Source organism: Falco punctatus, assembly GCF_963210335.1.
Source record: "Falco punctatus genome assembly, chromosome: 3".
In the NCBI taxonomy this organism is placed as follows: Eukaryota; Metazoa; Chordata; class Aves; order Falconiformes; family Falconidae; genus Falco; species Falco punctatus.
This window is the reverse complement of record NC_137582.1, coordinates 7,449,773-7,477,572: the sequence shown is the minus strand read 5'-3', so window position 1 is coordinate 7,477,572 and position 27,800 is coordinate 7,449,773. Positions and strand designations below refer to the sequence as shown.

At 35.2% G+C, this 27,800-nt stretch overlaps 1 protein-coding gene across 5 annotated transcripts in view; it reads right to left on the bottom strand.

Annotated features, from left to right (window-relative positions):
• The window catches only part of LOC308059842 (cadherin-10), a 109,043-nt gene that overhangs the window by 10,183 nt on the left and 71,060 nt on the right, over positions 1–27,800 (bottom strand). For all 5 annotated transcript variants that reach the window (XM_080377774.1, XM_080377776.1, XM_080377775.1 and 2 more), the window contains 6 exons: positions 18,628–18,747; positions 17,839–18,006; positions 13,315–13,502; positions 10,196–10,449; positions 6,806–6,942; positions 4,357–4,478 (listed from right to left, as the gene is read on the bottom strand). In XM_080377774.1, coding sequence (XP_080233900.1) covers positions 4,357–4,478; positions 6,806–6,942; positions 10,196–10,449; positions 13,315–13,502; positions 17,839–18,006; positions 18,628–18,747 — 989 coding nt within the window. The remainder of the gene's footprint in view (positions 1–4,356; positions 4,479–6,805; positions 6,943–10,195; positions 10,450–13,314; positions 13,503–17,838; positions 18,007–18,627; positions 18,748–27,800) is intronic.

Sequence of the window (27,800 nt, the reverse complement as noted above, 5' to 3'; positions counted from 1 at the left end):
GTTATAAAAAATCTAAAAAGAGGAAAGGAAAATTGAATGCTAGAAAATGAAACTTCAAGGTATTCAGTTTTTCAATAGACAAAATTTTGGTTATTTTTTTCAATAAAAGGAGTAATGATTAGAAAGACACCTGGTGACTAAAATAATGCAATTGCTGGAAACATAAAGATATCAAAAGCCATGTTTAAGCCAGGTTATGGTGAGAAAAGTATCCCTGCTAAGTTTTGTGTATGGGTCAAATGACATGGTAAGAAAAGGAGCAACATAAAAAGAATTGGTTCAAGAAACTTAGTGTGTTTATATAACCTATGCTGAATTAAGGTACAGGAAAAAGAAAATAAAACAAAAAAGTCATAATATTTTAAAATGTCATTGAAAGAGATGAGCTAGACTGATTTCTATAACACTGGGACAAGAGAAGAAGTGCATAGACCTAGTAAAATGAAGGCTAACAGCAAGACTGCAGCAAGCACGCTTGGAGATCCAGACGGAAATACAACTTTTCTTGTTGCTTTTGGGGCTTTGAAAGCTGCAGAGAACCGCGCTGTTTGCCTGCTTCCTGCACCTGGTTCAGGCAGGTAGCTCTTCAGGGAAAGGACACGATCTTTGAAACGACCAAAATGCCACTGGGCACCCGTAACAGTACAGGTCGGTTAATGCAAGGCCTTTGTGATTTGGCATATGTTTGTTATTCAATATTTTTTAATTTTATGTATATAGCCTCCCAGACACAGGTGTGTATATATATGTATTACAATGACCAGAGTAGAAGATGATGAACGGCCAAAGTGAAATAAAAGAAAAATAAGCAGATTCTCATTTAAACATCACAATATACTTGTGTCAGGTGCAGGGTGCCCAGTGCTGACAGCTGCAGTGGGGAGCTGCAGGGGTGGGGGCTGCCCTGTGCCAGTTCCAGGCAGTTCCAGGCGGCTCCACCAGCCCCAGCGCAGGGCACAGCTGAGCCCCGCAGCCACGGGCGGGCGCCTCGGGGAAAGCCGGGCTGAGAAAGGGCAAAACGGTGCCCGGCAGCCAGGGCTGAGGGCAACGGGGTGAGAAACAGCCCGGCCAGCCCCGAGGGGGGAGCGGGAGGGGGCAGGGGGCTCCGGGCGCCCCCGCACAGACGCCCCCGCGGGCCCGGGGCAGACCCCGGCGGGCGGGTGGTTCCCTGCGGCCCCTGGGAAGGGCCCGGCCGGAGCTGGGCACAGCTGAGGAGGGAGAAGAGGCAGAGAGGAGGAGGTAGACAGGCCAAGAATGAAGGGTTGAAGGTGAACCTGAGAAGAAAAAGGGATGGAGGGAAGGTGTTTTAGTTCTCTTGTCTTTGTTTCTCACCATCCTACCCTATTTTTAACTGGCAGTAAATTAAATTAATTTTCCCCAAGTCAAGACTGTTTTGCCAGTGATGTTAACTGGGAAGTGATCTCCCTGTCTTTATCTCAACCCATTCTCTTTTTCATCTTATTTTCTGTACTCTTGAGGACAGAGGGCGTGGCTGGGTGGGCACCTGGCTGCTGTCCAAGGTCTGCTCACTCTGCCTTTTCTTTTGTCAGGTCACTTAGAAAGGGAGAAGGGCTGCTCTTCTGATCATTACTATAGGGAAAATGAATATGTAAAAAAAATATACTCAGCTCCCATGTAAAATCTCTCCAAATTAGGAGTGACTTCTGCTTTGTACATTGATTCCTGTCTCCTACATTAGAGGATCTTTGGAGGCTGGTTTCTGAGCTGCCAGATGTGTGGCAGCTGGGAGCTGATAAAACCAGTGGGAATGCATCTGCACAGATGTCCATCTCCTGGCTCTTCTCACCTGGGGGTGGAGGACAGCTGAACTTTGTGTACAGGGCTGCAGCAGTCCAAGCATTTTGTTCCTTTCTTCCCCTCAACTCAGGCTGAGTCAGCCTTGTATAGCTCATATGAATGCCTGTGCCCCCTTTATGCCATCAACACCCAGTTCGTCCTCATTTTTGGGGGGCTGAAAGAACAACCATCAAAATGGCATTCTGCCACAGGTGCTGCTTTTTTGTAGCTTTTGGAACAGGACATTGCCATCATTTGGAAGGTCATGGTATGATCTGACATCAACAATAATAACATGCAGGAAAACAATCACAGACCTGAGAATTACTCAGACTCCAAAAATCACATTTCTTTAAAAGTATTCTCCCTCTCTCTTTTGCTATACATATGCATATATGTGTATCTGTGGATATATGTATATACACACTTCCATATATATTATATACAGTGTGTGTGCCTATATATGTAAGCGTATATATATGTTTATATATATTTTATATGTGCTTCAATATAAATTAAGTAAATGGAAATTTTAAGGAAAAATAAATGGGAAAACAATATTCATTAAAATGTTTGTCAAAAGGAGATAGGAAATATTGAAACGTATACCACAAAATTTGTGATTGATGACGTATCATAATAGTTTAAGGGATCTAATAGAAGGTTTATATTTGATCATGGATCACATGTAATTATGAAAACCTGAAAGGAAAGAAAAGTAGCATAAATGTGAGAGGAATAAAACTAAGGGAACCATGTTCTGTATGGATTTATTACATTCAATCTCTCAGGACAGACTGAATTCCAAAATAACAAGTCTTATTTACTATCTACCCATAAGAAGGATATAATTACATTCAATTAGATTACTCATGTTATCCTGCATTGCATTTCCAGCAAATTATTTAAACAATCATTTGCAACTCAGATTTTTTTTAAATAATATATTGATAGCCCTTCTTAGTAAACTTGGCACTTTTTTTCTGATAAAAGAGACAATATTGAGCTCTATAACAATTTAAATAAATATTCATGGATACGAACACTTATTTATCTTCTCATTTATTAGTCATAAACAATTCAAGTGTTTTTTTCAACTTTTAACTGATGGCATTTTCTGAATGTGAACAGAAAACCAGTGCAATGCAGAAATGACTTATGTTTAGTTTTAAATTATACTGACATCAATACTGTAGATACCTCAAAAAAATATAGTTCCTCAAAATATGTTTATATGAAAACATAACTGTTCTATTAAGAAATTCTTCATCCTCTATAGTAGTAACTTGGACAGAACAGATTCTAAGACCTCAAATGAGTAAACTTTGTGAATTAGTGCATATAGACTTTTTTAACCCAGGGGGGGTTTTTGGTTGTGGTTTTTGTTTTTTTTTTTTTTTTTTTTTTTTTTGTTTTGTTTGTTTGTTTGTTTTTTGTTTTTTTAACTGGAAGAGGAAAATTCAGTGCTCTACTTTTCCAATTCCTAATCCATATCCCATACTGAAAATGCTTAAATTATTATTTTTAGCATTTATGGAAGACACTACAACTGTCAAAAATTCTAGATGTTTAGCCAGTGATTTCTATCTATTTAACAGTTCGAATTCTTTTATAAACCTTGAGGCAGATAAATGCCCTTGCTCAGTAACTTTAGATATTTTATGCATTATAAATTTGCTCCTTAAATCCTCTGTTCTAATTTCCAGCTGATGTTACTTCTAGAAAGAAGGATGGCAATCTGAATGTGAAATTTGTAATACAACCCAAATGCCATACCTGTAGGACTGAAAGAGTTAAGATAAACTGATACTTCTCCCATGTTCATTTCAAAGGTGCTAAAATGATTGCACTGAGATACTACTGCTACCATTTTAAAGGATTTATTATTGGCTGACTGTGCCCTGGGACATGCTGTGCTGTAATAGGAAACCAGTTTTTTAACAGTTCTAATAAGCAGCTGACTGTTAGGAACTAGATATTAAGGAGTGCAGTCCTTTCACTTAAATTGAAGTAGACATTATGTAGCCTCTAGGAGGCAAAACAAAATATTATGTCACCAGTTAAAAAAATGTATGTTTTGTATGTTCTTTTCCAAAGTTTTTGGTGTGATAATAAAGATAAGGCTAACAATGGGGAAAAAACAAAAGTATGAGAGATGTAGCTGTCTGTAACCACCATCAGCGTGGGTTGAAATATATCTGTATTTTGCTATTTGAGAGTTATTGAAAATATAGATTGAAATTCTTAGTAGTTACATATAACGTTTTACTTTGTGAAGATAATAGCAAAACTAATTATGACCATGTGTCTTGGACATATCTACTCAGGATTTAACAGTGTTACAGGGTTAGGTAAAGAAAAGTGGTAATTCACACACTAATGCTGTTGTAATGTATTGATATTTCACTCCACGCCTCAACTGCAGAGTTACTTTGTTTTCATTTTCAACATTTCAGAAGCTGTTTCGGACATGATTTCTCCCAAGAAAGAGGCAAGAATAATCTACAGTTGAATGCCATAGCAAAACTGGATACTAGGAAGTGTTTATCAAAGGCATACCTGTCCAGCTCTTGCATTTTCACAGACAAAAGTATCGTAGAATACAGCAAACTGTGGGGCATTGTCATTAACATCCAAAATTCTTACGTAGACTGGAACACGAGTAGTATCTTTGGGGTTGTCTGACAGGAGAAGAGAGAAGAATAATGAATTTATTTTCCTACTAAAAGTTTTCTGTTTTCTTTCAAATTTCATGAGCAATAAACAAAAAAGGTTAGGTATGAAACTGGTCAAAATGTAACATACAAACTTACATCAGGTAAGAATCAGGCCCCCTGAAAAATAAGATGTTTTGCTTTAAGTAAAAATTAAATTATTGTTATCTAGTGAGTAATGAAGATTTCACATGTAAATAGGGTCTGCAACTGTTAATTATCTATGCAATATAGTATATAAAAAGTATGCCCAGTACTATAATGACAAATTTGATTATTTTGTGGGAAGAAGAGTATTATTCTGCTGTAAGGTTTTGATTTTTAATTTTAAAAGTACTCATAATTTGTTTTGTTTTACACAGAAAATACATTATTGACTTTGTGAATTATGCTGGTTTTGGCTGGGATAGAGTTAATTTCAATCACAACATGCATGCATATTTGGAAAATTTTTCAAGCCTGACTTTCCTCTTGTGCCTTAATAAGTAGGGAGAAAATCCACAAAAACAGTGAAAGTATCCCCCGCCAAATCTGGTAAAGAATTTATTAGATTCAGAGATTTTATGTTTAAATTGCCTTAAAAAATATGAACGTAGATTTTTAGACCTTAGGTTAAGAACAAGAATAGTAACCTCCCCTTTGCCAAATGACAAAACCCTAGTATTATTTAGAGTGTCCTTTCATAAGTATCAGCTAATTCAGGAATACAAGTGTCCCTGTTCTCACTTGCTGATCTATTTGCCATACCAAGAATCTGAAATAATACCTGGGAGTAAAGAAGTGCAGCCATTTTTTGGAATTCTGCATATGATTTTGCAATTTTAATTTGTTTATTGTTAATTAATGGGATAAGTAACACTAGAGATGATTCAAAATTACTGTGGTTTTGTTTTTTTTTTTCCTTTTTCTTTTTCTTTTAAGCAGCTTCAAATAAAAGAGTAAACATTTAGGATTAGCTGTCATTAAATTCATTTGTTATTAATAACATCTTTGCTAAAGAGTGAGATGTAGATGTTTTTGACTATTGGAATTGTTTAAAATGGCAGGTTTTTCACAGTCTGGCAGTTTTTCATAGTCTTTTGCATTTTTATACTGACTTTCCAAATAAATCTTAACACTGCTTTCCCATTGTGTCATGCTTCACAGGTAATATTTTTAAAGATTTAAATACCTAAATCTCCCCCTTTACTTCTTCCTCCAAAACTATCATACCTCTGGAGAATGCTAGCTACTCCAACTAGGTCCAGAATGTAAATTTGCTCAAAGTATCCTGACCAGGAAATAAGTTTAGCATTGTGATATAATCATTCAAAAATACTAAGTTTTTTCATTATATAAATACTTCTGAAAACTATTCTTGCAACACTGGACCACACTATGAAGGATTGTAAGCTCAGGACAATGCATTACAAGAGAAAATGAAAGGTTTTTGAAAAAAAGTACAGCTACCAGGTGTGCTCAATACAACCAGTTTATTAATCTGGACTACAAAAATGGGGATAGGCAGACTAGGAGTGGTTAATAGGCTCTGCAGTGTTGTTCTGGCCAGCCATGTTTCACTGCTGATAAGCTTTTTCTAATTTTCCTTTTCTTTTTTTATTGATGTAAAATTACACACACACACCCCCCCCCCCCCCCCAAAACCAGTAACTTTGAAATCAAGTGATCCTCACTAGCTTATTTCAAAGATCAGATGTATGTCTCTTTAGAAAATTTTCTGTTGGGTGGTTAGAGTTAATCTCAATAATGTAACAGGTTTAGAAAGATCTCTGCTTTCTTTGTACTTTTAACGTGAAAATATCTACTGAAAGCTGATTTAAATGCTCCCAAGAAACGCTACAGCTTAGGAATCAAATTGAACCTAACTTGTACGATGTATTGATTCCAAGAGCTGTAGATGTAGATACCATAGGAAGAGATAATGAAATTGTTTCTAAGGAAATGAGGAAAATTATAAGAGACGAAACCATAGATTTTTATCCAGAGCTCTTCTACTTTAAATGTAAAATCATGTCATTATCATCAAAGAAAAAGAAAAAAACAGAGTTACTGCAGTGTTATTATTTAATTGGCTAACAGTTCAGAAGTAACTTGAACACTAAAGGTCAGTGGTGGAAGTAGTTAAGAAAAAAAAGCAATGAGGAGACTGTTGTTAGATACCCCCAGTTTATTTTCCCAGAATATCTAATAGAAAGGGGCAGGGGGAGAAGGCAGGGAGGTTTTTTTGCCTCAAAGTCAAGCTGTAATTTTGCAGACTAAGGAAAAACGGAAAGAGTGAGTCTAAATTGGCTTACTGATCTCAGCTGCTATAACACTAAGATTGTGCCACTGTGATATCTCACGGTCAAGTGTCTTTGAAGTATAGATGGACCCATTTCCAGAATGAATATTGAATATCCTGTCAAGGTCGGTGTGACGATCCAGAGAAAACCTAAATATAATAAAAAAAGGAAAAGTATTATAAAAATAATAGAAAATGGAAGAAAACATACATTTCACAAGTTAATATAGCTTTTAATGTTACATTACAAAGGTTAGTTTTGAGAAGACATGCATTTAGTTTCTGTAAACACTTAGGAAAATTCTGTTAGCTCCATAGAATGAAGAATAAAAATTGCAAGAATTTCATAAATATGATACAATAGTAGTATTTGTGATGTAATATTTGATCATCTGAACTTTTATAGACATAGATGAGAATCATAGAAAATAAGTCAGAATTTCAATCTAATAATTAAATAATTGTTTTAATCCTGAAAGGAAAATTTTCTTTGATGTACTGTTCCTTCAGACTATGACTGACAGCTCATTTACGAGCTTTTCAGAAGTATCGTTACAAGCTCAGCTTCTACACTTCAGGATATATTGATTTACTAGTGATTGAGTTAAAAAAACCTCAGTAAAAGTAAGTTCATATGCAGAAATTTCACGTTCATGACTACTGATGTTAAAGGACCTCATATGCTACTATAGTTGCCATACTTCTACAGGCAAAACTAAGACAATATGGCAGAATGTCAAACTAGAATCATAAAAATTTCTCTTTCCTCGATTTTTTCTAATGTTTAACACTGCCTTCAAAGTTAGGATTGAACCTTTGATGTTGAATTAAATGTAGGATTTTGTGAAGTACAGAACATTTATGTAACTAATTGGCAGAAGTGAGCCAAATTAAAAAAAAAAAAAAAGTCTGCTAGTACACTTGTACAGTGCAATAGAAAGAATTGTTCATTTTTTTATTAACGTTTATGAGTGATCTAAACAGTTCATCATGTGTATCTGTTTTTATATACAGTACTTAATTAAATTGAGCAAAATGAAAAAATATGGTCATATGAAAATACAGTCTATAATGTTTTGGTGTGTTATGTTTGGTCACTCCACTTTACATGGTAGCACAAATATGTAAAACAAACAAAGCCCCAACAAAAAAGCCAACAACAAAATGAATACAGAAACAAAACAGAAGGAAATTAGAACAGCCCAAAAGACTTCTAAAGTGCAGGAAAGATTTGCTTAAATTATTATTTTTTTTTATTACTAGCTGACTATAATAACTGTTAGGATTAAACAAAAACCTGATATTTTTCAGAGGAATTATATTATATATTAAGACTATTTGGCTTATGTGATAAGCATTTGATTTTACTTCATCCATGGAAGTAGTTTTAATGAGGAAAAGAACTTATTTTGACAGCACTCTAGCTAACGTTTTTTCAATAGGCAATAACAATTTCTCTAGCTAATGAGATGTATTCCACATTGTTCGATTAAAAATTCAATACCATTTGATCATAGCCATGAGATAAGCACATATTTTTACCCCATCATATTGCCTCTAATAACCTGCAAATGCACAAGAATTATTATCTTTTGGAAATAGCTCCTTATTCATTGAACAAAATGGAAATTAGTAAAACAGGAAGCTATTGGCACTGAATTTATAGGAAGCCTAACTTATATGGAGTCTTAATAAACAGAAACTAATAAATAAAATAAACAGGCAAACAAAAAAAAACCAACCAAAAACCTGAATCAATTCTACAGTCTGAAGCTTGTAATATTTTTTAACTAACTATTTGAGTACTGTACAAACTTCCCTAATTCCGAAATATACCAACTTCAAAATACTTTAGTTAAAGTGTTAGTTGTTCACTTCTGGGGCAAATACATAGCGCTTTGTATTTAGTGTAGATAATTTAAGAAGTGAAAGCATGTAAAAACTTATCCTAGCTAATTCTTGTTTGAATGTATATTCAAGGTTGCTTTGGAAGTTGAAGAACAGAGCAAATACTAAAGATAATTTGATCTACGCTATGGAAGTTGTGTTAATGTTCTTGTCTTCAACTAAATAACATTAAATGAAAGCTGAAAGAAATGACTGTACTATGAAGAGCATTATCACATATATCTTCAATTTTGTTCTCCAAGTGAACTAAATCTGGGTTCAATCGTCCCTTGTAAAAAATTTTGAAATTTCTTTGCTCTTATTAATACTGGTCTGCTCCACCTGCCTCTTCAAAATAATTTTCTACGGGAGAATGAGCAAAACATCAATAGGACATAGAAATGTTATATAAAATAATATTTAAGTCGCTACTCTGCAAATAATAGTGATGAGGAAAATACATGCTACAGTTGTTCAATTGATTAAGTTGCATCAGAAACAAAATGAGTGAAAGCTCAAAGTTTGTTCTTTTTACAGTCATGATTAAGAAAATATAAATACTGAAATTGTCGGTGGTCTCATGCAATTAGAGTGGATAAAGATGCAATGCTAAGTTATTTATATATTCTTAAATTTTAGAGGCTTGGTGTTATATCCTATCTTTTCCATACACACGAATTACTGTAGGAGAAAATTAGATTCAGTTTCATTTCCTAATTCAGTTTTACCACCTGGGCCTCATTAAGAAATATGCAGAAATTGACTTTGAAGTCATTAAACAAGGTTCTTTTGCCAGAATATAGTTTTTGTGCTTTGTTCGGTATTTCAGACAACAGACGTTCAACTTGGACTGAATTGCCTTATCTGTTTCTTAAATCTTATGCATTATAGAAAAACAAACAAAAAAACCCATACCAAAATATAGTTTACTACACTCAGCTAGATGCGACGTAGCATGTAGTATCTAGTGGTATATGTAGAAAAGATTTTTAGAGTTATTAATTTTTCAAGGTCTAATTCCTTGGCGTATTTCAGCACACACAGATAATTTTATCTTGTATAGCAATTACTCTGGCAAGCCTGCAGAACAGGAGGCACCAACCAGAGCAGGTGAGATCAGCATTGCATACTTTCCAGGACCAACCTGAGGAAGCATTAAAGCTCTGTCCCCTTCCTGGGCCATAAAATGGTTTGGCACTTTTTCAGTGTGAAGCAAGAAATTGTCCTGAAAGGCCTATTTGAAATCAATATGTAATTGTATACATTTTCTGAGATCTGAAGTACTAGAAAACATTTCCTGAGTCTCCTGTATGTCAAGTGAATGGCTGTTCCCCAAGGTGTTTGGACGCTTATAGATAACATCATTCTCAATTGTGTCTATCTCTGGGACACTAGTAAATAACACAAAAAAATTAACATCTTCCTGTGCACAATGTGTACATGAATATTCATGTTGTATTACTATTTCTGTTAATTTTGTTAGCAAACGCTGTGTTTACAGAGACTGGAGTATTACCTTATTGGACTAGAGGCCGAATCAGGATCCCGTGCCATTACTGTTCCTATTATTGTCCCCAACTCAATATCTTCATGCACCTCAAAAAGGTATGAAGATCTGCTGAAGACAGGAGGTTCATCTACATCTTCTACAGAGATTTTCACAATAGTTGTATCTTTAAAAGGCCCAAGATAATAGAAGCGTGGATCCACATGTGTATTCTCAGCCTCTACTTTCAAGGTATAAAGTCGTCTTGTCTCGTAGTCCAGTGGCTAAAAATGAAGATGATGATAAAGTTTATTATATTACATTATATATTGAAAGATATTGCCCTACATACATAATGGAAACTGAAGAGGACTCAAGCCTTCTCAGATCTTGCTCTCAGTCGGGGGAACCCAAATACAGTTCAGATTTTCCACAGCATTGTGATCACTTTCTTTAGTGATAAATTCCCATTGTTTTTAGAGGAAGTTTCTCTTCCTAAATATTATTTGTATTATTATAGCAACAATGACAAAAATTTTCAGTGCAAATTTACCAATTATTTTTATGAATTTTGCAGCTGTTTCACAGCTGAACATGGATATGAAGAAATCATACAGGCATTTAAAATACTTCAAAATACAGACTTGAAATAATGACATTTCAGAACAAGGTACTTAATACTAATATTTCTCAGGAAATGCTATAAACTCTTGGATACTCAAAATAGTCTGAGTATCCTTATTGTCAAAAACATGTATCTGGCCTTAAGCATTAGGAATGGTTTAGGTTTCTTTTAAGGAAGGAGGGATGTGTCAAAGTACTCTGTATCTAGAGAAACAGTAAGAGCTTAATCTTGTTAGTTTTCATTTAACTTAATTAATCCAGCATCAGAGATTTTGTTGGGTTTGTTTGAGTTTGTTTGTTTGTTTTTTTCAAAATAGAACTGACGTCAGAAGTTCATTTTTAAAATGGAAGGAGGAAAGGTTCAGGTTTGTAATTAGAAACTATTTTGGATAGAGAAGAACCTTTATTCATTCAAATTTTTCTAACTGTCATAGATTAAAAGTGTTAGACAGTTAATGATACAGAGGAAATGAGCAAGTTCAGAATTTACCCTACTGACACAGAGAAGACACTATTAACTCCCCCAAAATCTCAGGGAGGTATCAAGCTGGTGGTTTTCATTCATCAAAGTGAGTGGTAGAAGACTTGTTTTTTTCTGCCTAACTGCTTTTAAATACAAATTAATGTTCATGAAAGATGCTAGAGGGACACCCTAGAAATTTAAATATTCTATTTAAAAGCAGAAAGATGAAGTCTAGTGAAAGAATGATTTTCCCCACTGCCCGATACTTGATTTAAAAAGGTAGTTAGAACAGAAGGGAGAATATCTATGAATAGAATTGAGAAACGCAACAAAGAGCTGCTATGTAACCTAGATATGAGACCATTGGTGTGTCTACAAAGTGCAATATGCTGCTATTAAGGGGTGCTGGCTTCAAGCCTAGAAGCAAAGAAGCCATGTTGATCCTGCTTTATTCTAATTAGCTGGCTTAATTGGCCAGAAGTTGTGCCGTGAAGATGTAGTTAACATGCTACTAGTACATTCACATCCAGTTTGGACATCTCTTCAGGCTATTCTACAAAACATGGATATGAAACGCATGGATTACAGAGGTATTCCAATGTATCACCAGTAATGAAGAAAACTGTTGCCCAAATGTATGACATTGTGGCAAGGCAATTATTTAATCTGTGAGAATTTGTCTAGAAAAAGTTCTTTTGTGGCAGGTATTAAATTCAGACTTACTAGTTTAGGGGATCAGTAAAGGAACTCCAGCTATTCATAGTTACTCATCATTGAAAACAGAAACAACAATCAACATGGCTAAATAAAAAACAAATTAAAAAAAGAATATTTTTATAAATTAACAAACTAAGCATATCTTCTTCCTTGCTAGTTACTGCTGTTGTCTGTGCTATCCGAATAAACAACTTATTTATCGGTATGGAAAAGCATCCTGGAAATTGCAAAATGTGCCAGATTGCTAATGACAGAATGAGATCTTGTTCGTTAGTATTTATTGGTGACATTTTCAGAGCTTCTGTGTTATAAATTATGAGAGTTTTATGCTTGGTGGAGTTATTAGACTGTTTTCTTCAAGACTCTATTGATTTAATATAATAGCACTTTGTGCCAAAAATATGAAGCAAGCAAGAAGAACACCTCAAGAGAAGCCTTTGCAAAGTTCTAGGAAAAGGAAAAATAATGATGACTATGCTTATAGAATAACATAGAGGTTAAAAAGGAACATACTCTGATCTTTGCAGAACTTATCTTTTCCTTGGTTGCCATTATCAAGAAATATGGAGATATATTTCATAGTAGTGTTTAATTTGTTACTTTATGCTTAAGGAGATTTGTTTTAAAAGCTAATATAAACAGTGTTTTATATTAGAAATGCTGCCTGAACTATTTAGAAACACATCTCAAAATCCCAAAGAAAAGGACTGAGGGACTTCTGGAAGGGAAATTTTTGAGGAACAGGAGGATGGCATTTCTAAGTGTGAGATCTTACACCTCTGAAAGTGCTCTGACACACAAGACAGCTAGCTCTGAAACAGGGACACCATCATTATTTACTGCTCATGTGTTAACCAGCTTTACATGTTGGAAACAGAAATAAAACAACATAGCTTGTGACTCAGTTCCCATGCGTATGATTGTATTCTGCCATACACCGGTCACCTAAGTTGATGAGAATCTCCTAGGATAAGGAAAACCTACCTCTCTCAGTAGTGAATGAACTACTGCTTGCTGAAGAAAATAGGTTACAGGAATACTAAATAAATCTGTATTTGGAACCGCAGAGATAATTAGTACAAACGCATCGGGGGTGGTCCATTTCTTAACATACTTTGCTGGCAATAATGCTTTAAACCCATGCTGCACCTCAGATATTGGAACCACCTGTTATTTCCATTTCATCTTAAAAAGAAATCGTACCTTTCAGACACTGATGGGGGATGCTTGCAAATGTTAAGCAGTTAGAACATGCGTTCATATGAGCCAAGCACTTTTTTTGCAATGAACATTTGTGGCATGAAATTGACACCAAAATCATTTAGTGAATGTTTTTAATAATCACCTTTCGCACAGTTATGATGCCTTCTTGTGTGTCCTTCTGTGTTGCAATATCAAACATATCTGTCCCATCACCATCTATAATTCTGTATTCTACTTCAGCATTTTTTCCAGTGTCTGCATCTGTGGCTTTGATGCTACCGATGGCTGTCCCAACTGGGGAGGACTCAGGAATGCGGAGGTGGATGGTACCTGTCAAAGTGACAAAGAGCCGCTCAGGAGCCCCACAAGCCACTACACAGGCATTAAGTAACACAGTGTCACACAATAGCTAATTACATATTTTTGTGTATGTTTTATCCTAGAAAAGGTGTCCTTTAATACCAAGAGGATGGGCAAAATGTGAGGCAGAGAACTAAGAAGAGGAAAACTTTTAGGTGGTAGGCTGAAAACAAAATTGTAGAAAAACAAATTCACAGAAAAGTAGTGTTGAAAAGGACCTCTATTCCCCTGTCTCAAAGAAGAATCAATCCATACTTTTCTTGTCTATGTCATTTATGAAACATCATCTAGAAAGACTGCTCTGTGTTCTTTTCAGGCTTCACTCTGCTTTTTCCCCCTTAATATCTAAGGCGAATCTTTGGGATACGTTTTACACCTATTCTGTCATGGAAGCCATACAAAGAACTGAATCCCCTCACTTCTGAGCAGCAGCCTGACATTTCAGCTTTCAAAATTAGATAGTCAGATACAATATTAAATAAATTTGAATTACATCCTAATGCAGGGATAGGGTTTTGAAAATCCACAAGCAGAAGGTGTGCCTATATTTGTTAAAGCAATTAATTCATACTTTAATAAGGCTTATGAACACTGCAATACAGGAAGGCCACTGGCAACATGATCTTATCATATCTTCAGGAAAGCACAGGTGAGTCATGAGGATTATCAGTGTCTCAAACTATATTACAAGCCAGCTAGAGTGACAAAGGAACTGTTTTTGTTTCCAGCAACATTCACTGAAAAAAACCCCACTACTATTCATTAGGATGTTTGAGACTTTCTCTCATTCCACACAACTAGTTTGTTCTGTTCTGTTCTGTTATACTTTGCCAAATCTAAAAAGTGATTAAAAAAAAAGCAAAATTTCAAAAAAATTAACACAATCACATATAGTTTGTAAGTAAATATTGACTGACAAATAATAAAATTAAATATCTTCATGTAATTTTATTTAGGCAGCTTTAGATATGAAACATATAGAGCATCAGAATCAATACTTTATAGCCGTACTTCACATTCTTTTTATATGAATTTATTTTTATTCAGTTACAGTTTAGTGTCTCAGTCATGCATTTTATCTTGCATTTGCTCTGACATTTTCATTACCTTTCTCTAATACCTAAATCTGTGTACTTTGCTATGTTAGTATATAATCTCTCTGTAATCGGGTAATGATTAAAAAAAAACAGAAGAAAAAATAGCCTCTCCTCCCATTTAGTATTTATTTGGTACTATGTGAGACTATGGTGGAAAAAACACTTTCCACTTTTTTTCCAAATTAGTTTTTATATGTTATAATTAGTTTTATGTTGTTACAACTATTCTCCACCACATTTTTGGGGGGAGTGCTTAAAACTACATCCCCAAGCCATGCCTTGTGGACACAACTTTTGACTCCCACCACAATCCCAAACTCATTAATTTAGTTCACCAAGTGGTTAGAATATATATCTTGAATTGCTAAGGTAGCAGAAACAGAGAGTGAAAATAACTAGAAACCTATCATCTGAAAGATAATATTATGTCTAACCTATCCATTTATAGAAATCTCCACCACAGTATGAGACATTTTATTATTTTTGTCACTGAAGAAATTTAGTGCATTGCTTAAGTATGGGATGAAGTGCAGCTTTAGACACTGTATCAGAACACAAACTACACTGAACTAGAATTATTCTTGCAAAACTCTGCTGTCAGTCCTTTTTCTCTTATTTCTCTTCTTCCTCAGGGAAAATAATTTACTGTTTGCATTTACTCCAGTGAGTGATAGTCTTTCATTTGTCCGTCAGGAATGAAAACGGGACGATCGAGGCAAGGAGAAGCTTTTCCATATACTAAGGAGAGTGGAAATCAGCTTGAATATTAAAGTCTATTGGTGTCTGGAAATACTTCAGACAGCCATAAAAAATGAAAAAGCACTCTTATTCATGTTTACCTTTCTTCCAATTTACTCTTGAATAGGCATATAATGTAAAGGTAAATATTCTTACAGAATAATAGAGGCTATAGTCTCACAGGAGACATAGGCTGCCATAACTCAAATGCACTGAGTTTCAGTCAAACTCAGGCTCCTAAGTCCATAAACCACTTTTTTCCAATTTACCATTGGTCAGCACAATCTCCTTCCTTCTAAAAACACTTGGAAAGGTTACAGTCAAAACAGATACAATATCTGAGGTATTTAAGTCTTTCTGTGTAGAATCTTGATACATTTTAAATGTTATCATGTTGCCTCAGAAGAGCAGCCGCTGCTACTGATATGCTTTTCAGGAGTTCTTTAAGAGGAGAAAAATGTTCTGAAGAGTCCTTGCTCTGTGATCTAAACAACAGATGAATTAATTGCTCTTCTGTCTTTTTTTGAGGAAGTATGATAAAACATAATATGTAGAATTTTCCACAATTCTAATATGAGTTTGAGTTTCTTGTGGAAGAAGTTTAACAAGTTATGAAATATTTTATTGAAACGTGTAGCTGTAATTTGCTGGGTCCTGTGAAAACATAATAGATATTTTAGTATTTTTCCTGGTAACTTATAAATCTGATATGAATATGATTGTCTCATGAACCTAATACACAACTGTTTTTTATTAATGGAACGGAATAAGAATAATTTAACTTAATCAGTTTCAATTCCAGTAGTCTAATTGAACTCTATTAAAATTGGAAATCATTATAAGGTCTATTTGCATTTTGAGATTAAATATAAAGATATTCTAAAAAGTCAATAGCTATTTTTACTTTCATATATCTAGTAAAATGAATCATCTTTCTAAATGTTTTAGTTTTCATTTCCAGTGAAACATACATTTATATCTAGCAGAGCTATTGTCAGAGAGAAAGTAGAGAGAAAAACAAAACCACAATAAAAACCAAACATCAGAGTGTTACTAGAAGTTTCTTTAAAGCAAAGGTCACATCTGATTTAAACTGACATTAACAGAAAATGCAGAGATATTTCTAGGATAATACATGAGATTCTCATCTGACTCAAATACGATATTGGACTGCCAGAGAAGTCATGTAAAAGTGGTCTATAAAGTTGATTCTATCATTCTATGTATTAAACTAACAGGGTATTTAAGAAAGAAAGAAACAAAAGAATAGCATAACTGTGCATGTCTGATGCTTATATGCTCTCTTAAATTTAACTCCTGAAATTAACTTTCTGTATAGTTTTGAACATGACCTCTTTTTAAATAGTCTTCCTCAATGAGACCAGAAAGGAATATAGCATTCCTCACCTACACAGCACTGGAATTACCATAATCCTCTATATACAAATGAAAACAAGAAAAATAATAAATAAAAAAAGTGTAGAAATACAAAGAACATAAAATGTCATTAACAATAAATTCTGTCCAGAATAGGACCTGTGTGGAAATGCACAAACTGTAAGTACTCAGTTGTTTGTGATCTTTCTATTTTGAGTGTGTATATGAAATCACACATTGACAAACATCTTAAAAGACACGTATCTATTATCTGCAATACTAAATTGAACAAAATTAGGTACTCCATTTGTGCTATAAAGAACATGTTAAAATCAGAAAAAAATTGAAGCTGATTCTGCCAGATTCAGTAGTTATACAGCAGAAAAAATGAGCAGTGAGGATACTCTAAATCTTTTAGCTATTAAATATGTCCAAACCATTTTCCAAATATTACAGATTCAGTATATGCAAAAGGCTTCAAATATATTTTAAATGTATAAACTTTAACGTTTGATGTTACTTAATTTAATATTTTTATGTTACAAAACCAAACCAAAACAAAAAAGTAAGTTAAATTGCATTTTGTTCATTTACTGTATCTTGGGAAATTTTCTTTTAGGTTTTGTAGCATTGTAACTGAAAAAGTACAAATCTGCTTGATTCAAGTGGGTTATTTTTCCATATTCTTCATGACTAAATTGTAAGCAGATACTACAGTTCAAATATTTCTGCATATCTAGAATTACTACATGTTTTATTTTCAAATAAGGAGTATGTAGAACTTAAGCAATACGTAGGGGAAAATAAAAACATTGCTGTAATGTTCTTAAGAGTCCACCTACCACCCCCTCCCATAGTACTGGAAAGTATTCCAGGTGTGCTGCAGTTATATTTGACTGTGCAACTGTTTTCTAACAAACAAATGCTGTAACATTTCATATACTGCTTTAATAACAGTGAATAAATCAGTACATAAGCCTTTTGTTCATGTGTGCACATAATCTAGACTTACTCTAAATTAAACCAAATGGCGATTGCTTAACTCTTTAGTTTGAAGCTCTTACAGTTCAAGGCAACTATTAAATGCAGCTTACTCTGGGGGAATCGAGGCGGATTGTCGTTGACATCAGTCAAAGTGATGTTCACGGTGGTGGTCCCTGATAATCCACCCATCTGGCCTCCCATGTCCTTTGCCTGGATAACTACTTGGTACTGCTCCCTGTTCTCTCTGTTCATGTTTGGCAAAGCAGTCCTGATGATGCCTAATATAAATAATAATTGTAAAAAAATTGTTAATAAACACTTTATTTTTTATGTGCAGCAATCTCCTGCATCTTTTTTGTATTAGTCTGTAAAATATATTTCTTAAATATTCATTTCATGGTTTAAAGTACGAATTTCTGTTCATAAGCTTTACAAATAGTCTTCAGTAGAAGCTACTTTGTTGAACAAACCTTCGTTCTACTTCACAGCTCCCTTTCCAGTTTACATTACATACTAAAATTGATTCAAGCTATTTATACATAAGGTTTATGAGTAGAAAGAAGAACATCTTTATTAGTCCAAGTTAGAACCATTAAGGAAAAAGAACAACATTTTCTAGGACACAAACCTTCTTTCCTGCCTTTACTAGAAATGTTTACTAGATACTTAAGCTATCAATAGTACAACTGTAAAATTACTTATACTTCATAATGCCAGCTGTAATAACCCTGAAGTTTTTATATTTCTTAAAATAATTATAAATTAGGAGGAAAAAAGCAAAAAATATTATTTCATTTCAGTAAGTTTTTAGAATTAATTTTGTAGGTGATCTAGATTTTTTAAAATTAAAGAAAAGTCTACAGCTTATGGGAAATGGAAATAATGACAATTTTCCTGACCTGTTTCTGGTTCCACGGAGAAATAGGGCTGTCCCTGAAGTATGCTGTAAATTACTCGGGCACTGTTTCCATATGAAGGGTCATCGGCATCAGTAGCTGTAACTTGCACCACAGAAGTACCTGAAATGTCCAAAGTCAACTTAGTTTCACATGGTATGAGGTGAAGTTCCAAGAACATCAATTTCCGTTTGAGCAGACCCCAAAGAAAATTTCACCTGATGTCCATTGGACTTTTCAAATATATGATCTTAGAGTCAATGTCAGGTACATGCTTACCCATTTCAGGATCTCATTCTACATAAATTGAATCTAAACTTTCCTAATACCACAAGCGTAATTAAGATCTAATCTTAATTAATTAATTAATTAATTAATTAATGTCAAATTATAATATTCTCATAAAAATAGCTATGGTTGAGCTGAATTTTTATCCTCACCCAATTACAATTGTTCATACTTACGTACTCACTTCCTGTTTTCAGAAGACTTACTTGTTTTTATTACAATAAATATCTGTTTTCCATTACCTACAACAGATATTTTGGGTTTTTTTGTCCAACACTGTCAACATAATATGAAATTACACAAGTAGAAACATGACAAAAAAAGATTATTTAATAGGTCTTTGGAATTTGGGAAAAATTAGTTATCTGTTCTCCCTGCTTTCTAAATTTTAATATAGATAGCTACTACCAGAAGAAATATTGCCATACGGACTTTGAAATCTGCTAGTTATTTAGACTCTATAAAATCTTCTAATCTTAAAGACCATCTCTAAATTTTAGTGGAATATACCAGTCCTTCAAAACAAGAAATGCTTGCCATTGCCTCTGTCATTTCTTGCTGAATCAAAATAGTTTCTATATCCTGTTAAACTTTTCCCCCAGAGAAAGAAAGTATCAATCTCTCCTACTGTACTTCCATAAAGTGCAGATATGATTTTAAGCATATAGGAAAGAAGTGAAAAAAACATGCAAAAGAAAATAAATCATCATATGCATGTGATTGTTTAGATATGGGCTATTCCTGAGGATCAGAGGACTTTCAGATTTTATCCCAATTATTTTCCTCCATCAAATACTACCAGGTATTGTGCAATAAAGAACCTGTAAATATAAGGCACTCTGCACAATTATTTATTCCCTTTCATAGTTTGACTACATTACACATTTATTCTTACATAAAAAGGCAAATAAGAGTAAATGTTAAGCTTCCTCGGGTTTTGTTGTTTGGGGTTTTTTTATTTCAAAAGATGATACTTTTGACAAGTCAGTTGTTAATCACATGAACAATAATGCCAATATCAATGGGATAAGCATGTGCATAACTGTTGAATCAGAGATGAGTTCTCAGAAGTGTTCAGTTTTCAACTTTTTAGAACAGAAACACTTATTTCAGTGAGTCCCTAAAAGTACTTGTGTCTCATAAAGAAGGCACAATAGACAGATTCATGGTTTATATCACTACAGTTATTAAAATGGAATGAATCACTGATTTAACAGAACAAAGTCTCAAACATGAAATTAAATTTAGGAAAGATAAAACATTACTATACAAATACAATGGAAAAACAAGATGAAAATTATAAATACTTTACACTGTACTAATGATTGCTTTAGTGATCATCTAGACTAGGGCTGAAAGTGAAAATCTGAACATCTTTAAAATATAAGAATGTAGGGGTGATAGAGCTGTCCTAAAAACTCCATCGGTTTCCAATTCACAAATGTCTCGTAACTCCAGCCAGACTGAACTCCATTTGTAGATGTAGGTCTGTGTAAATTCTGCTAGAAGATACAGAGGCTTTTTTGTTGAATATATCTAAGTTCTGAGCAGTGTTGCCTTGACTGGGAAATACACTTTTTGAATCATCTTAGTATGTAGCAAATTGCAGTTCTAGAATGTATAATTGCTCCTAAAGCACGTTTGCTCTGAAATAGCAATGAGGTATGTAAAAGAAAGATACAGAATAAACCATGTCCAGTAACTTCAGTGCTACAAGTCAAAAAAAAAAAAAAAGAAAAAAAAAAAAAAGGCAATAGGGAAAAAATCAAACCACCAAGTATAGCAATCAACATGGCATTGTCCAAATAAAGCTTACAAATCTGCCATGTTATATCTGTAAAAACAGAGGACAGTCATCATAGAGGCACCTATCACAACAACACAATATATTAATGAGAAACTGGTCTACTTTACAAACAAATGAAAGGTGGTAATTTTTCTCTATTACATGTAACTGAATTATTTCTTGTTTCTGATTTTCACATTTCCTTTGTAAGTTCAAACTAGCAGTATTTATTACTAGGTCAATTGTATAAGGTTTTTATTATTTTATTTTTTAAAAAAAGCATGTAGAATCAGCTTTGAAGGATAATTAGAAGAAAACCGAAGAATGTGTTCAATACCTTTAAAATTAACTAAAAAAAAATATCAATTTGCAGCGTAGTAATATGTGTCTAATAGTTACTGCTTCCTTAGTTATGAATGTCATAATGTACATGTAATATATTAATTAATGCTATTTTAATACACATACACAGGAAATAGAGTAAATCATATCAGCTATCCTTCCCTTCAGCTGCAGTGAGTATGGCTGCTTATAGACCCAATAAAATCCATCAGGCACTTCTGAAAAATGTAGATTTGATCTTCCCTTCAAAGTCTGTGGGAAGAGACTTGGTCTCCTTAATTTCATCACTATCACAAAGTGAGGTTTACTCAGTGGGTTTTGCTCAGGATGATGTACACCCCATTACCCAAAACCAGTAAGGATAACCTATAATTTTTAATGTTACCTTAGCTCTTCAGCTTTTGCTGGCCAGTCACCGGTGAGGTACCTGGCAGGAAAAGCACAAGGGCATTGCTACTGCGTGCCATTCAGGATGCAGAAGTCACCACATTGATCCCTTGCTCATGAGGAAGAGAGACATGCTTTCTAGACTTCTGCTGATTCCTATGAAAAACCTGACAGAAACCATTGAAAGAAGTGAGCAGGAGGAGTACACCAGTATATCAGTTACGCTGTGCATATCAACTGTCAAACCATCAGCTTGTTTTGCTTTGCTTCAGTTCTCTGAAATCACTGAAGACCACTGATGCTCAATATTACAATTATATTGCTTGCTCTGATCTGAAATCTGGACCAGAAATCCAAAGGCATTGAAGATTATCAGTCATGTCAGGGTTTAAAAAACATTCAGTGTGGGTGTGACTTAGTACTACTTGCTCTGAGTCTTGCTTTGTCCTTTACATAGGTGCAGATTGCTTCTGATGAATTTGGTAGGAGTCTTTGACTTTCAGGATCTAAAGCCTAATCTGAACTCTATAGAAGTGCATAAAGGAGACAGTGATAATATACTGGAGAATATGGCACCAGCTGTATTATTAATAAGACCTGTGAATTCTGTAATTTTCTCCTTGTTTACTTGCAAATTTTATTATACGTTAAACTAGAATTATAAAGTAGTGAGCTAGGCCCAGAAATAAACAGTCATTTGTCAGATTACTGTAGTTCTCAGAAGATGTATTTTAACATAATTTTAATATTCTAATCCCCCCAGGCTCTGGTACTATAATAGTAATTAATATATTTGTCCCTTTTTAATGTGTTCCTTGCAAGCATCTTCAAACACCATACAAGTACTAATGACTTTGACCTCACAACGCATTTATGATGTAGTTGTATTATATAAGAATCACTGAAGGTAATTAACTAGGAAAAAGAATCCACAGAATATTCATTATAGAGGTGATTTTGAAACTTGCATTTCCTTTTCCTTCCTCCCAATTGAATTATGTGATATTTAAGTACAACAAGTACCCTCCAAGGTAAATTATCCATACAAATAACAATTCAAATTAATATAATTTTTCTGCTCTTTCTAGCAGAAAAGAGAGGAAATGATGACACGTTTGCCCTTGAAATAAACCATTTAATTCAGTAGAATAACAGAGAAGAAGTGGAAAGGGCTGCATATTCACAGAAACTCATGTCAGAAAGGTCTTTGGCTACATTGTACTCCTGTAACTTGGAAAACAGTAAGCTGGAAACAAACACGTCAGTAGATATTTCCAATTTTTTAAGATGCCCTTTATAAAGAAAAATAATGTTTAATCTTGGTGTGTGTGTGTGTTTTAGTTTTCATTTTCTTTCATTTTTTGTCCCCTCTCTTTATGACAGGATTTGTGCGCAAAGTGAAATCAGGGTTTGTAAAAAATATAAAAAAATTAATATAATAATTCAGGCTTTCAAAATCTGTCTTTACTGATGTTATGAAATTGTCAGTCAGAAGATGCAAAAGGGTTTGGTGAGAGAGATATAAAAAAAGATTTTTAAAAACCTTTGTTAATAAGAAACAAGAAGGAAGTGTTACAAGTGCTATGGCAGAGAGGACTGAGCATTGGGAATTGATGGAACAGCACTAATAAGGAAGTGTACAAAAAGCCTAGGGAGAAAGCCAAGCAACAGTAGCTCTAAAAGCTGTCCGAAGAGAAAGAGAAAAAGATAATCACAGGCAGAGATGACAGGCTAACTGTGGGATGGGACACCCAACCTGTAGTTCACAGGTAAATGTGAAACATACGAAGAATGTATTGATATCCTTAATTCAGAAGTATAAAAGACCAGCTAAAGAGCATACCAGATAGCAGAAAAAGCACTGAAGATGGAATAAGGTTAAGTAATGATTAGAAAGTATGCAAACTACAACAGATGAATAGAGAAACATCAAGAAATAAAAGAAAGGATGTGATAATAATAATAAAAAAAAAAAGTCTAAAGAGCAGGAAGTTCCGAAAGCTTCTTAAAAATATACCAATAGGCAAAATCCAAAGGAAAAGCTGTATAGAGGAAAATAAGACTCATCTGCAGTTCTGAAAAGAAACCTTCAAATGAGGAGAAAGAGATAGATAGGTGAAGAATATGGTGGACAGAACAGAAGATTGTCATCAAACCCATAAGAATATTCTGACTCACGAACTCTGAAAGTAAGGAAAGGAAAAAAGTAAAAGAAAAGAAAACATCCAGTCAGTGCAAAGACTTCAGGAAAAGAAGACATCTGTCAGGATATTGACCCAACTGCAAGAACCTGAAGCTGGCCAATTTATCTCTGCCTTTACTATGATTAATGAGCAGCAGAAGAAAGATGAAAAAGAAAACAAAATTTATGGACCTTTGTCAAGTCACTCTATTTGATAATAGAAATAGCTAATATCTCAGGTATCCATCTGGCTAATACCACAGCCTGAGGAAGAAATCATAACTGCTGTTTCTGGTCTAAAAGAGGCTGGTATATGGATACATAATGATTTCATACCTTAGAGGTGGTGGCAGATAGAGTAGATAAAGACTTAAGAGACAATTTTTTTTTTTTTCTTTTTTTTTAACCTCCTGGCCCAGTTTGCAATACCTTATAGTACAGGGCATTTTAGGATGGAGGAAATCTTTCATTCCAAGGGGTGTAAAGATTTAAATTATTTCAAGATGATGCTTCTTGCATGTTTTTGGTACTTCTGCACTTCTTTTCATGGTTTTGGTGAAGAAAGCAGGACATTAGGTTATAACAGCCTTCATTTATGAATCGATAAAGAAATACTGGTGATTTTAAAATTACCAGTTTACTTACTTATTAAGTAACAGAGATACGGTGGTATACTGATGAAATGAATGATACATGTAATCTTACTGAAAACTTAAACTATATATGAGGAGAAACCCAACAGCTCTGAACTCTAGCTGCTATCTACATTATACAGTGTAGCTCTAAAAGCAATGAGTAAATTTACATAGTAATATATGCTACCATGTCTGTCTTCTTTCTGGTATTCAGATGAATGCATATATAGAGTTAATATGAACATCTCATTACTGTGGTTGCAGTACAGATGTGTATAAATAGACATCACAGTTGCAAAACTGCAGAATAGTTGACTATTTTTTTGACACTTCTTAAAATAGAGATAAGATTAGGCCCATCCATTTGAAACAGTGATATTCAATACTGAGATTGAGAGTGTAGGCACCAGATGATAGCAGATGTCTTGAGAATACAGTCCTAGAATAACATACCAGAGACCCCAAAGGCATAAATAAAAATCGCAAGTTACCAGGCATATTACAGACTGACCGGAATTTAAATTATAAAAAGGAAAAAAAAAAAAAAAGAACAAATATCTAGCATCTGTAAAACATCAGTTGCATGGTGAAAATACAGAGAAGATAACTAGAGGATATAACAGATGATGACAATCTCTACAAGAACTGGAACAAATACACAAAAAGGATTGTTCCAGTGTTATCTCCCTCAATAAAAGGTGTGACATCTGATCAATACTACCATCTATCTGTAGCAGATCCTTTTTCATATTTGGTAGTGAGAGAGTCATGCCTTTTAATTTGCTATTCACCCCATTTTGCTATTATCACTCACCAATCATACTTATATATAAAAAAACCTTCATATCTCTGTAAATAAATTGTAATTTTAAAAAGCAGTGTTTATATATGTGTATGTGCGTGTCTAGTGGTCCAGCCTTCCCACATGATAAAATGATTTATAGTGAACTATCAAACTTGGATGTACAGAAAGTAGCAGGAGTGCAAGGTATTCTATAAATGTACAGATACATTTTTAGTGAATAATTCTATCATAGCATCATAGCATCATAGAATATCTCAATTAGAAAGAACCCATAAGGATTATCAAGTCTAACCCCCTGCCTCTTCCAAGACTACCTAAAACTAAACCATAGGGCTAATAGCATCATCCAGATGCTCCTTAAACTCTGACAGGCTTGGTGCCATGACTCACCATCCTTTCAGTGAAGAACCTTTTCCTATGTCCAGTCTGAACTTCCCCTGATGCAGCTTCATTACATTTCCTCTCATCCTATCACTGGTCACCAGAGAGAGGAGATCAGCACCACCTCCTCTGCCGCTTCCCTTCAGAAAGTTGTAGACTGAGATAAGGTCACCCCTCAGCCTTCTATTCTCCAAGCCAAACAAGCCAAGTGATGCCAGCCACTCCTTGTAAGTCTTGCCCTTGAGACCTTTCACCATCTTGCTTGCTCTCCTCTGAACACACTCATAGTTTGATGCCTTTTTTGTATTGAGGTGCTGAAAACTGCACACAGTACTTGAGGTGGGACTGCAGCACCTAGCTATGCTGTGCTTGATGCACCCCAGGACACAGTTGGCCATTTTGGCTGTCAGGGCAAATTGTTGACTTGTATTCAACTTGCCATCAACCTAAACCCCCAGAGCTCTTTCTGCAGGGCAGCTCTCCAGCATCTTGTCCCACATTTTGTACTTACAACTAGGCTTACCCTGTCCCAGGTGAAGAATCTGACACTTGCTCTTCTTAGATTTCAAATAGTTAGTGACTGCCCAGCTCTCTAGTCTAACCAGATCTCCCTGTAAGGCCTCTTTATCCTCGAGGGAGTCCACAGCTCCTCCTAGTTCAGTGTCATTGGCAAACGTAACGTACATTTGATTCCTGCATCCAGATACGTTATAAAAAATATTAAAGAGGACTGGCCATAAAATTGAGCCCTGGGGAACCCGACTGGTGATTGGCCACCAGCCTGATGTAACCCCATTTACTATAATTCTTTGGACCCGACCCATCAGCCACTTGCTCACCCACTTACTATGGGCTTGCCTAGCTGTGTGCTGGGCAGTTTATCCAGGACACTGAGACACAGCATCAAACGCTTGGCTAAAGTCCAAAACCACCACATCTACTGGCTTCCCTTGGTCAGCTACATGGGTGACCTTGTCATAAAAGAAAATTAAGTTGGTTAAGCAGTTGGTTGGAAGTCATTAAACATCTCTGCTTTACCTACATCCCTACTTTTGAGGTGACTGACCTCATCAAGTAATAGACCAGTGTTATCTCTGATCCCCCTTTTGCTGTTACCATATTTTTAAAAGTCCTTTTAGTTGTCCTTCATAGTGCTGGCCAGCTTGAACTCCAATCAAACTTTGGCTGCACAAATTTTCTCCCTACAGTAATGAACATAGTCTTGTAGTTCTTCTGTCTCACCTGTCATTGCTTCCAATGTCCATACACTTTCCTTTTCTGCCTAAGTCCTAGAAGACCCCTGCTGATCCAAGACAGCCTTCTGCCGTGTTTGCTTAACTTCTGACACTTTGGAATTGCCTGCTCTTTCAATCTTAAGAGATGGCTCTTAAATAGTGACCAGTGTTCATGGACCCCAATACTGTCAAAAAGCAGATTCCCAAGGGACCTTACTGACTCGGTCCTTCAGCAGCCTGAAGTCCACTCTCCCCATATTGAGGGCTGAAGATTTGCTGGCAGTTTTTCTCCTGTCTCCAATGATCTGAAACTCAACTACCTCATGGTCACTGTGACCAAGACAGCCAACAATCACCACGTGGTGCATAAGTGCCTGTTTACAAACAACAAATCTAGGAGGGCACTTTTCCAAGTCAGCTCCCTTAGTACCTGCACCAAGAAGTTATCTTCAACATGCTTCAGAAATTTCCTGCAGCTGTTTGTGTCTGCTGCATGCTATTCCCAGTCAATGCCTGGGAAGTTAAAATCACCCATAAAGACAAGGGCAGCGGATCTAGAGATAGCTCTTAATTCCTTGTAGAATAATTCATTTGGGTCATTGTCCTGGCTGGGCAGTTGGTAGTAGAGTCCCACAACAACATCCACTTTATTTGCCCTCCCCTTCACCCTTACCCAGAGGCCCTCAACAGTGTCATCACCAGCTGTAAGCACCATATGATCCAACCCCTCACAAACAGCACCACCTCCCCTCCTCACCTGCCTTGTCTATACCTCCTGGAGAGCCTGTAACTGTCCATCATGCCATTCCAGCCACAGGACTGATCCCACCAGGTTTTGCTTATCCCACTGATGTATCTTCGACTGGGACAAAGGTTCTAGCTCCTCTTATTTCTTATCTGCATGCCTTAGTATAAAGACATTTCAAATGTGCTCCAGTGTACTTAGCACATCGTGGAGCGGACTGAAGAACCTTGCCAGCACACCATTCCTCAAACACTGGTGTGACATCCCCCAGGTTTATCTCTAGTGAGCCTGGTTTTATCCCTCTCCCTCTTCAAATCTAGTTTAAAGCTGGTTCAATGAGCCCTGCTAACTCCTGTGATGAGATCCTTTTCCTCTTTTGAGACAGGTGTA